We start from the raw sequence: 12,901 nt of genomic DNA on the forward strand, positions 1-12,901 counted from the left end.
TACGCTTTATTGACTTCGTTTGTGACGTTTATTGACACAAGATTGGTTGTCAGTACAGGTTTGACTTTCTTTGGCGTTGTGTACACAGTTTTAATCTCCAAATGAAGTTACATATTAGTTAAACCCAGTGGCTTGGAGCGCTGCGACTCGCGTCGAAAACCAGCAAACCACAGGGAATGTATTTGCACGTACGCGTCGCCTTATCACCGAGAGCTGGTGTTACGTACGCCAGTAAATATACTTCCACTGCCGTAGTATGAGAAACTGCTGTAGGTGGGAAACGTTATAGGCAACACGACAAAGTGATATTTGAATTGCATCCGCAAGTAGTATGTATGTAGGCAGTTAAGTGACCGTACATTTGAACCCATGCGTATATCCACGGGTTCAATCTATATGCGGGTGCTAAAACCCATGGGTTAGGGTTAGTATGGGTTTAACTATCCGTGAAACAAAAAAAATTCCATAGGTGCAATAGCATACAGGTGCAATTGTCATGGGTTCAAATGTACGTGGGTTCAAATGTAATGGAACCAGGCAGTTACGCCTTATAACTTTATTGTGTAGTACAGCACAGATAGGCCAATGAGCAGTCAGTTGCATACCTTACATCAGTAGCAAAATTTTAAAGTAAATGATACATGCCCGACTTTGGATTTAATATCGAACCGTTTTTATTCAAACTTTCAGCAATGGTAATTTAGCCAGTTATGTATATGAACATTTCTTTTATTTCTACATAGGTACTTTATGTCCACAGTAAAAAGCTGCTGTTGGGTATTCCTCCCCACAAAAGGCTATGCTTATTGAACTACACCTAAACAGTCCATTAGCAGTTCTCAAAGGGCTATTCCCCAATTTAATAGGCTGCCTTCTTTCCAGAAGAGGGATATTTTGTTTATAAATGCTCCACCTAATATAAAATAAAAAGTAAAACCCCTAAAAATAAATAGGATTGGATAACATGGTTCACGGTATCAAGGTATGCTATGCTATGCTCCTATTTGGAACTATCTATGCCTCCTTCAAAAAGGCATTGTCTTTTCGAAATTGGCCCTACTAAAAATCTGGCATGGTCTACTTTAAAAAAAGGGCGAGTTGTAGGCCTCGTCATACCGCTTAAGGTTGGACGTAGCTTTTATAAGAGAAAATGTAATTATTTTTATTACCTCAGTTAGGAGAAATCTAATTATTTGTTAGGGTAATTGCAGACATTTTGTTTTTCGAAGACTGGGAATTTTTGCCACCATTAACAAAAATATCCACCATTGTTAGCGAACAGAGGGCATTATATTTATTTAGATCTATCAAATGCTCAATAGTATATTTTGAAAATACTTTTGAATGAGTATTCAATATATATTTATATATTCAGATAATACAAATATCTACGCTTGTTCAATTGATATTCAATCTAATCTACGTGCAAAACTCCAAATTATAAACTTCCCGTCAAAGATGGCAAGCAATGCTTCCAACACTTTACAAGCCATGAATAGGATAAGGCAAAACGATGAATTGTGCGATTTTGCTTTGCAAGTGGGAAGCAGAACGGTTCGTGTTCATCGATTGGTCTTGAGTTCTTGCTCGGATTATTTTCGTAGAATGTTTGCGACAGATATGATTGAGACGAAGAAAAATATTTGTGTGGTCAAGGGATTTGAGTTTGAAGATGTTCAGCAATGCGTAGGATTTATGTACGGTGAAGACTTTAAATTTGACATGAGCAATATAGAGGGGATTTTTAAACTCTGTGACCTGTGGCTTCTGGAAAAGGCTAAAAATGAATGTACTAAGTATCTTCTACGTAATTTGAGCCAGGACTGCATTGATGTAAATATTTTAGCAAGTAAATACAATCTGAACGACGTACGGAGAGAATGTCATAAACATACAATAAAGAACATGACTGAACTGATGAAATACAATGAAAATCTACCAATTGTAGATGTTATCGAAATAATGAAATTAGGAGGGATCGAATGCGTTTCAGCGATTGATTTATGGAATTTTGCAACTCATTGGATGGACAAGCAGACAACGTCATCACTGGAATCGACTTGCCACATTATTAAATACTTCCCAGTCAATATTTTCGATGTCGCTGGATTCCAAGAACACATTTGGAAATATAAGCATGTAGAAACATGCCATGAATGCAGATCTTTCGTGAGCAATACGTTTATGGACAGCTTAGGAACTGTTTTTTCTAGACATGTAAATTTAGAAAATTGTTTGTTTCTCAAAAAAATATCCAAAAGTTTCCAACGCCGAAGTTTAGAAATTTGGATTGATGAATATATAATTCGCCAGCACGAAGGTGTTTTCAAATCTCCTGCTTTTATTGAAGTAGCAAAAGATGATTTACTGAAATTGGCTGAAAATATTGACGAAGAATGCTCGAAATCCCACTTCTCGTGTTTGGTATCCTGGTTGAAGAATCACCCGGAATGCCATATGGAAGTCTTCCCGCAACTGTTTGAGAATCCTCAGGATTCTGATAAACTATTTCTTTACAGTTTAAAAAAATTTGAAAAGGGAAATAAAGACCAAAGCTTTTTTAGTAGATTTTATAGCTTTTTTGTAGACTATTGGCTTTTGAATACCGATAACTGCATTTATATGAAGAATATTTCTCAAAAATGTCAATGTAGAAACGCAGAAGCAAAGATAGATGAGTACGTGATCGAAAACTTCCGAGAAGTTTCAAAGTCGGATGATTTTTGCGACATCGATGAACCCAGTATGGAAAAATATTTGAAAACACAAAAAAATTACAGAAGTTCCGAAGTCGTATGGGAAGCTGTCAAACGCTGGGTTGAATTTGACTTGGATGAACGAAAAAAACACTTTGTCACACTTTTTTCTGCCCTAAAATTGAATAAATTCTCAACAGTTTTTCTACGTGAATTCGTTTGTAAATACCACCTGGTCAATGAATCAATTATTTGCACTAATAAACTGATCGAAGTTTTGTTCAAAAGATTTGAAAAACAACAAGAGGAAATCGATTTGATTAAAAAGCGACTTACTTCACTGGAAAAGAAAAAGTGAAAGTAAACTCGATTTGTGTAATGTGTTGAATAATAATTGCTCATCTATATCTATTTACTCAACTCTGCGGTTGTGAGTACAAATTGTAAATTTTCATCCCGTTTGCTCTGATGGAATCTCCAACTATTATTTTATATAATGAACAAAAATGAAACACAGGTTCTGTCTGTAGGGTTTTTCAGTGGACGGGAAATATTTTTTGATTCCAAAAAATTTAATACATTAATAAAATAAATAAAGATATTTTGCTAAAAATATCTTGCAATATTTATCACCTCACATTTATTTGTGCTTCTGAAGTTTCAATATAGCTGGATCAAGAGTTTAACATTAATAATGTGTAATGTATCACCTGAGATATAACAGGATTTGTAATGCAGTACAACTTGGTAAATTAAATTGAATTTATTTTTACTTAGCATGTAATAAGATTAAAAATGGAGAAAGATGGAACAAATGCCCCTAATTGAAAATTTGTTGGTATCTTTTATTGTATTTATTGTGCTTCTGCATAAATCATATTCTTCCTTTTTTGCTGATAACTTCGGACAGGCAAAAATTAGTTTTTGTTGCATTTTCGGACGTATCATTTTGTCAGCAATTACTTTTGCTCGTGATACAATAATAATATAAGGCTTCAGTATAACTAACATTGCGTTTAAGTGCCTCACAGAATTAGTCCTAATATTTATGACTTTTTTATTCACAGTTCCAAAAAATATTTCAATATTATTCTAAATTCCAAGCCTTCACATTAAATATCAGTCGTTTTATTCACTTTTTCATGGTCAATTCAAGTTATGCTTGACAGATGTAAATATTTTATTCATTTTGGAATCTGATTTCTGAATCTCATAGCAATTATTGCTTGCATCATTAATGTCTTAAAATAATAAATATTTTGGATGATGTGGCTTTGTCTGCTGAAAAGAAAATGACTTTAGTTGAGTCGTCTTATGAAATAGTCATCGTATACAACAGCAATTGCAAGGGTTTAAATCAGTGAGGTTTTGACATTGGGATTAGTCCTGTTAAATGAATGCCTGAAAATTTTACTTACTTAACAAACTTTTACCTACTTAACAAACTTTTACCTTTGTTTGATGTTTTAATGAATACAAACACTCACTTTCTATACTTATTATCTTTCGATCTCGACGGTTACGAGTAGTAACTGAGTATGCTTAGATCTGTAACACATCGACACTGTGTGAATAACCTTTCAATAGAAGAAGAATAGAATAAGATTTACATATTTATCCCAAGGGAGAGGAAATCATACATATTTATCCCAAGGCGTAACCACATGGCGAACCACGGCCTCTCTTCCGGTTACCATTCCATGTCGAGTATGGGGTTAGTTAGTTATTTTGTTTTCAAAAGCATAGACTTGATGGTGCAGGAAGCCGTAACTGTCAAACACTCTGTGGCGGTGAGGAGACCGGAAATCGTCTCCAAGCTAAAGTCATCATTATTCCCAAAGTTCTATCTTGACTCTGATATGATATTTTTTCACAATACGTACAAGTTTAAATGACAAGAGAGAAATGTGAAATATATGGACAGGTAGAGTCGTAGACCAGAGCAAAGCAGTCCTTATCTTTAACGTTACCGGTACCCTCAAAAAACTTCCGAGTTTCTAGTAGCAGAGATTTTCAGAATCAGCCGTCACGCTTAGCGGATCCGCTTGAAATAAGTTCCAAAACAGTGTTCCCATGCGTATAAGTTAATACAGTAAAATTTTAAATGAAGATCTATCTCATAGGATTCATAAGAAATTTAGAAATAAATAAAAGTAATAGCCTTCTGGAAAAAATCCATCTTTAACCACTGAAAATTTCAAAGCATTTGGTCCATTAGTTATTGAGAATTTTTTTTTTAATAAATACCGTATTTCCCGGCGAATAAGTCGCTTTTCTAGACCCAAATTTTTGGCCTGATTTTGGGGGGGTCGTCTTATTAGGGGCGTGTGATAATTTTTGGGTATCGTCTTATTATTCAATTCTTACCGTAAAATACCAAATATCTTCTGCGATAGCATCCCCACGTTTTCCTCATTGCCGTGTTGTTTTGAATGGGTAATGTTCTTCCACCAACGCAATCACGAGTTAGGTTGAACACAATTAGATTGAAATTGAAAGACAGTTTGAATTTTTGTAGTTGTTATGGATTGAATATTACGCTAAAATAAAAGTCATTATGGGCTATTTTAACCAATGCGCAAACTCGGCGACCGCTGAAATGTCTCTGCATGGTAATTTGAGATTCCGATGTTGATGCGATTTTACTACTCGTCTTATTTGCAGATTATATATATGCAAAAACCCATTTTTTCAGGCTTAAAAACGGGCCTCTACCTATTTACCGGGTAGACTTATTCGCTGGGAAATACGGTATGTCAGAGAACAAGAACAACAACAAAAATACCAAAACGATTTCTTATGTCCCCTAACGTGCCCAAAAAAGCCGTCTCGTGCCCATGTTTCGATTTAGTGGTCCCATAGTACCAAGATGGCGCATAACCCGAACATAGTATGTGTAACAGGTTAGAGTTCAAGTAGTGCACCATCTATGCGCCATCTCAGGTTGTGCGCCATCAAGTTGTGGTTCAACTTGAAGGTTGAAAATTTCCCAGGAACTGAACTGCAATAATAGGACGCAGTAAGTCATATTTGACCTATCTACTTTCAACGATAATACTTTCTACCCATTGCAAGATGTCACACAATTTACCTTGCAACGAGGACCGCCGTCCGACCTGAAGGTCCATCCGCTCAAAGCCGCTAGTCTAGCTTACCACAAAGTCGAATGTACATGAATATTTCCGCAAACAGCGTTTCATTGCCTTGCTTCGTGCTGTTTGTTGCAATATGACAATTAGTTGCCTTCACGCGCTGATAATATTGTGCACAAAAGTACAAATATTTCGTTCATGTTACTTACATGATTCAATTCGAGGAGCCATGTTTTGAAATTAGATCTTAAATTTCACGCCCGCAAAGGGGGTTCATTTTTTACGTACCATGATGACGCACAACCTGAACAACCCTAACCTGGTACACATACTAGGTTCAGGTTGTGCGCCATCTTGGTACGAATACTTCGGGAGCACCCTGCAAAATATCGAAAACTAACATAAAGTCGAAACCGTTTTGTAGAACGAAATACCGATGGTGTCATGACAGTCCATGAATTATTATCATTGTTATAAAATGCGGAAAACACAACTACGTGTAAAGTCAAAGACATACAAGGAGTTTAGTAGTTTCGTAGTCCGTATTCTAAAAGATTCCATCTTAGCTCTGGTATAATATATATTATTTCACAGGACGTGGTACGTTTGGATAAAACCATCGGAAACCTCTTTATTATTTTACATACGTGTGTGCCTGCCTAATCTAACAGGCGATTATAAACTTGGGATTTGTTTCAAGAAAAATTACAGTCAAAGATGACCTAAATATTAAAGAGCGAATGAACCATTTCGATTCTTTTAGTAATCTTTGTAATTTTTCGTAATTTTGTTTGTAATTCGTTTTTTTGTTTTGTCTAGATCGTTAGCAAATTAAACTACCGTACATAAAGTTAAGCCGCCCAATATATTACAATATAACTGTTTAGTCATAGTGTATGATATGGACGATTTGAAGTGCTTTGTTATAAATGTGATATCAATCAAATCCTCTTTCTGCGCTTGCCTGGAATTGTCCCACAAGCAAAAAGAATCACGACTTTCTACATTATTCTATAGATATATTGTTGCCAACTTGTCTCTAACAGTTATACAGTATCTATTGTATATTCACTTCCTTATTTATACAATATAATGAAAAATTCCCAGAATAATCGGCCTCAATATTTGTCAGTTCGTCCGTTCAAGCGCAGAGTTGAGTAAATATTCATAGACTATCAAATATTTTTCAACACATGGGCCTAACCAGGAATTTACACACGCCTCCTCAATCGGAATTATTTCCCCTTTTTATCCTCCAGTAAATTGAGTCTCCCTTTAATTTTGGCGATTTCTTCTTCTTGTTTTTCGAATCTTTTAAACAAAACTCTGATCAGTTTATTGGTGCAGACAATTGATTCGCTGACAAGATGATATTTGCATACTGTTTCACGTAGAAAAAATGTTGAAAACTTATCAAATTTTAATCCAGAAAAAAGTGCGACAAAGTATTTTTTTCTCTCATCCAAGTCAAATTCCACCCAACTTTTGATAGCTTCCCACACGACTGAATAATCCACGCTCCCGTAAACATTTGAAAAGTGGAATTGAGTGAATGATTCGTCACTGTAATAATTTAGTGATATCAGATATTTTTCCATGCTAGATTTATCAATGCTACAAAAATCTTTCTGCTTTGAAACTTTTTGGAAGTTTTGGATCACATACCCATCTATCTTTGCTTCCGCGTTTTTGTGCTGACATTTTTGAGAAACTTGCTTCATATAAATACAGTTATCGGTACTCAAAAGGCAGTCCTTTTCACTGAAACAATTATTAAAACCGAACTCAAAGACGTTATTACCCCTTTTCAAAAATTCACTCAAACTACGAATAAACAAACGCTCTGAAAAGCAGAAAATTTTAAACAATCGCGGGAAGACTTCCATATGGCATTCTGGGTGATTCTTCAGCCAGGATACCAAACACGAGAACTGAGATTTTGAGCATTCTTCGTCAATATTTTCAGCATATTTCAGTAGATCATCTTTTTCGACTTCTCCAAAACCAGGAGATATGAAAACTCCTTCGTGTTGGCGAATTATATATTCATCAACCCAACTTTCCAAAAGCCGGCGTTTAAAAGTTTTGGATATTTTTTTGAGAAATAAACAATTTTCTAAATTTATATGTTTAGAAAAATCAGCTTCCAAGCTGTCTATAAACTTGTTGCTCACGAAAGATTTACATCCATGGCATGATTCTATATGCTTATAATTCCAAACATGTTGCTGAAATCCAGCGACGTCGAACATATTGATTGGGAAGTTTTTAATAATCTTGTAAATGGATTGCTGAGATGACGTATACTGTTTTTCCATCCAATGAGTTGCAAAATTCCATAAATCACTCGCTGAAACTTCTTCGATCGATCCTAATTCCATTATTTCTATAACATCCACAACCAGTAGATTTTCATTGCATTCTGTCAGTTGAGTCAGGTTCTTTACTGTATGTTTATAACAAGCCTTGCGTACATTGTCCAGATTGTGTTTTCTTGCAAAATTATTTATGTCGATGCAGTTTTGGCTCAAGTTACTTAGAAAATACTTAGTACATTCCTTTTTTCCTTTTTTCATGAGCCAAAAGTCGCAAAGTTCAAAAATTGTTTTAATATTGCCCATGTCAAATTTAAAATCTTTTCCGTACATAAATCCGATGCATTGTCGAACATCTTCGAACTTAAATCCACTGACTTCGGAAATATTTTTCTTCGTCTCAAGCATATCTGTCACGAACATTCGACGAAAATATTCTGAGCAAGAACTTAAGACCGATCGGTGAACACGAATTGTTCTGCTTTTCGTTTGTAAAATAAAATCGCACAATCCATCGTTTGGCCTCAAATTATTCTTGAAATTCAAAGTATCCACTGCGCGACTTGCCATTGTTGGGTTTCCCGAATCAGTTCAAATGATAAAGTTTAATTACTTTGACAATTTCTAATATCGGAAAAAAATATTTTATATTTAGTTTTTGAAAACAAAAATCACACAAAAAAGGGTGATGAAAATAAACGATGGAGTAGCAATAATCTATGGGCATAAAAACCGGGGATCAATTAATTCTCTGTTACATACAGGGAGGTATAAAAGTAACGCAAAATTAACAGAAGTTAAGATGAAACGCTACTTAAAACATTTAAAGACTGACACCTTTTAACAGTATTGAATCACGGTTAAATGTCATTTAAACATTTCACGACTGACGCTTTTTAACAGTTACCTTCAAAAGTTTTCATAAATAAAAATTTTACCTTAATTTTGCGTAACTTTTTTAACTCCCTGTATATAACTCATGTGGAATCGAACGAATGTCCCACCTGTCTAATAGTCAGAACTCTCAAAAGAGTTTTGTCGATATATATTTTGTAGTTCATCTACAGTTTTGCAATTCTGAAATACTGCCCATGCCTATCTGTATATTTAGGCCTACGTCAGATAGAGGAAGGCAGGTGAAATCATTCGACATGTTCACTATCAAATCGGTTCGTAAATACCACATTTCGTGTGGTTGTGCTGCCAGAGGCGAGTCAAACTTTTCTGCTGCTCAGGGCGAGTTTTTAATATGCTGCCCCGTACACCTAACTTTAAAAATTATCTGAGGGATCAACAAATTATAGATATTGTTATACATGCCAATAAATAAATTAAAGGTCAGATAAGAGTGAAATATTGGTGTTATTATTGGCACGGAGTATGAACCGTTTTGTTATTATATCTTTGATCATGTTATTATTTGCATTCTTCTTTTTTCTTTTTCTGCTTGTTGAAAAAAATTACCTAATCGTTAACTAATCGACCAATTGCTTTGAAATTACCTGTGGTTAAAGATTATATTTTTCGCTAAAAGGCTATTGTCTTTATTTATTTCATAAATTTCTGTGGGCCCAGAAAGTTTCGTTTTCTGTGTGCGATGACGTTATTAAACTTTAAAATAGCGCTTCTTATGACGATTCCGTCTTCGCGTCAGCGTTGTTGGGGTCCAGCGAAGTCGTGAACACTGCGATCACTGGTGGGATACTGTGACAGACCGCATACCCGTACTACTTCATCCACCGCTCTCTAGTTATTCAAATCCTCAAACTAAGCAACAAACTCACCCCTATATCGTGCTGTCCGAGGCGACCTCCCTCTCTAGACTCTCTTCTTGCAGCACATACAACTTAGATCGGCCCCTTTATGGGCTACAACTCGGACCTCAGTGCTATAGTTACCTTCTGTACTAGTATTATTCCGTGGAGACAATAGCGAGTGTAGCGTGGCTTGCTGTTTACGTGTATCGCGGCCATGCTGTATTTCAAAACAGGATTCGCTAAGAATTCAATAGGTTTGTGACGATGCTTTCTTTCATTTGTATTAAATAAATATACATAGTACTTCTATGACATCGGCATCGGATACTTATGTTTTATGAAGCATTTCTTTTCGTCTACTCTGTAAACATTTATTTCTTAGTGTTCGATATTTAGGGTTTTGAGGTTACCCACAAAAGTAAAAGAATCTTTTACCATTTCAATATTCTGAATCGGGGGTATAGTTCTATATCTAGCAGACCGTTTTATACGAGCAGAAAACATTCATTTTCCAATGTAATTAATTCACCCCACGGAGAATTGAGCATTAAATCGTATTGCTTTTAAATGGCCAAGAATTGTGAAACGCATCTCCTTGGCTGCCGCAGGTGATGGAGTAATTGTATGCAATCGCAGGAAAATATATTTTTTATTTTATATATGTCAATTTGGGGACAGTCTCAGAAGTGTGCGGTATTGCAGTGATTTGTCCATCTATGTGACTCCAAGAAGTAGCTAAAAAAACTTCCGGCCGAGGTTAGGAAGCATCCGAAGTTATACGATCTAAGGAGATATGAATATGGGGCGAAATTGCTTATGTGAATGTAGCTCAACTTAGTGTATTAAAATTCAGTTTGGCGAAGACCTAGACAAAGCAGAAGTGAACCAACTCCGAGCAAAATAATAAGAAAAGTGTAACATTTACCGTCTGAGTCGCTCATTTGCTCATTTGTGAAGATTGGTATTTATCGAGATGAATAAACACACCTAAAAGAAAAAGAGTCGTGCGGGGATATTACAGCATTTTTATTGATTTGCTTTGCGCCGTTTCTGACACATGACAATTGGATTACAGGTCCATTGTCTGAATACAATTGATAACACTGTGCAGACGATTGTAATATTTATTTTAGAAACCGAACACGACATCACTACTGTGATCCCAATTTTTAGAAACTGGTGAAAGAACCTGGCTGTGAAGTCTGAGTTCCTGAGTATTTGAAACTCCTCGGAGTCGAAATCTGATTTATCCGGAGAATTTCAGACTTTCAAAATTCAGAGTCAAAATTTTCTACAAAAACTCAAGAAGTGTACTAAACGTTCTTGGCACCAAATAGAAGAAGATAAGTAAAAAATACACTTGAATTTTTAATACAAATATACGGTTGAAACTGACGGCTCATCAGAAAGAATAAAAACTCACTCGTACGAAGGCGTCGCATGGAAAGGCAAATCAAATGCGCTATCAACAATAAGTAGTTAGTATTGAAATCCCTAGTGTCTCTCGCTACAATTGCACCAGTGCATACCGGGATACACCCGGGTTAGTAGGAGCGTCAACCCATCCAAGCCACTGCATAGATAGGTATTATTGAGTACGAACAGCACAACAGAATGATATTCAAGAATATGGACTAAGAATGAAAGTTCAAATCCAGAGATATATTGATAACAGTCATTTGCTTTTATATTATTTTTTTATTATGTAAATAAATAATATTATATTCGTGTACAAGATATGTGTGATATTATACAATATATGTATATCAAAACATAATACATGATATTTACTTGCAATAATCGACAATATAATACAAGTAACATAATCACGGTAACAACGTAAAACTATTGAGAGAGCGATATGTTTGTGAACAAAACATACGGTTGTAAATATCAAATACGTTATTATTAGATGGGTTCTGGTGGGAACTGGGAGACGATGAATCTATGCAATTAGTCATTAAAGTGTGCTGCGTCTCGATTCAGTTTTCAGTATAGGACATTTATGTACATCATGATAAGATCAACATATAGCAAAAAACAAACTGAAAAAAAAACGGGAAACATGACTCGTTGCAGTTGATATATTGCCGCGAAATACTCATTTAGCGACACCTATAGTTGGTTAATCTGACGCAATTTAATGAAATATTAAACTTTAAATACACACTCAGTGAAATAAACCAGTGGATTTTTCCTGCCGCATACATAGCAATTTTCATCCAGTATTATTCAATATAGCGCGGAGAAAATTTAAAATATTTTATAATTTAAATCACTATTTTTACAGTATCTAAATACGTGCAGTTAAAATAATTTCTAATTTCTACTGGAATGCTGTTCAGGCAGAAAAATGTATATATATCAGAGCAATACAGGTGTGCATCAGGGGCAAGAAATATATTCCCTCTGTGAAGTCGTACGGGTCCATGGGTAATACACACTGTTGAAATCATTGAACTCTATATTTGTCATGTATTGCTACTGTAGTAAATGTTGCCACATTTTAATTATGGGAACGAGGTTGTGTTTTGGAAAATTCTTTTGCAATATCTCATTTTTATTGCCGTGTTAGTCCTGTGATGTAATATGTAGTTGATAACTGGTGCTATTACCTAACTAGTAATATGGAGTGATATTGTGCGATAACACCAGAAACACCTGAAAAGCCCGATCCCAAATAGACCATCCAACCTTTGTTGCTTCGACTTTATTGCAGAAATGGACACCAGAGGATCATTTTATTACGTCAGTTACACACAATTTAATCTAATTATGTGACCAAATATGAAATGAATAAAGAAAAAGAAAATGAAAAATAGCAGTTACCAATAACAAATTTCGAGGCTCAATGCTAGCGCTCACTAAAAAAAAACAAGAGAGCGAGAGGAGGGAGAATTCAGTGATGCCATATTATTCACCGGCATAAACAGCCAAGTCGACTCATTTTTTTTAGATTTCGGACATGGAAATAAACATGGCAATATTACATGCAGTTAATTATTAGTATTGGATTTTGGATAAGAAATCAGTTCATTTAA

General features: G+C 35.3%; 1 protein-coding gene across 1 annotated transcript; it reads left to right on the forward strand.

Moving 5' to 3' along the window:
* The first annotated feature begins 1,379 nt into the window (after window positions 1-1,379).
* Window positions 1,380-3,906, forward strand: LOC144430650 (uncharacterized). The gene has a single exon (XM_078118665.1). The coding sequence runs from the start codon at window positions 1,459-1,461 to the stop codon at window positions 3,052-3,054; it is 1,596 nt and encodes a 531-aa protein (XP_077974791.1). The 5' UTR covers window positions 1,380-1,458; the 3' UTR covers window positions 3,055-3,906.
* The last annotated feature ends 8,995 nt before the right edge of the window (window positions 3,907-12,901 follow it).

Source organism: Styela clava, chromosome 12 (genome assembly GCF_964204865.1).
Source record: "Styela clava chromosome 12, kaStyClav1.hap1.2, whole genome shotgun sequence".
Classification (NCBI taxonomy): Eukaryota; Metazoa; Chordata; class Ascidiacea; order Stolidobranchia; family Styelidae; genus Styela; species Styela clava.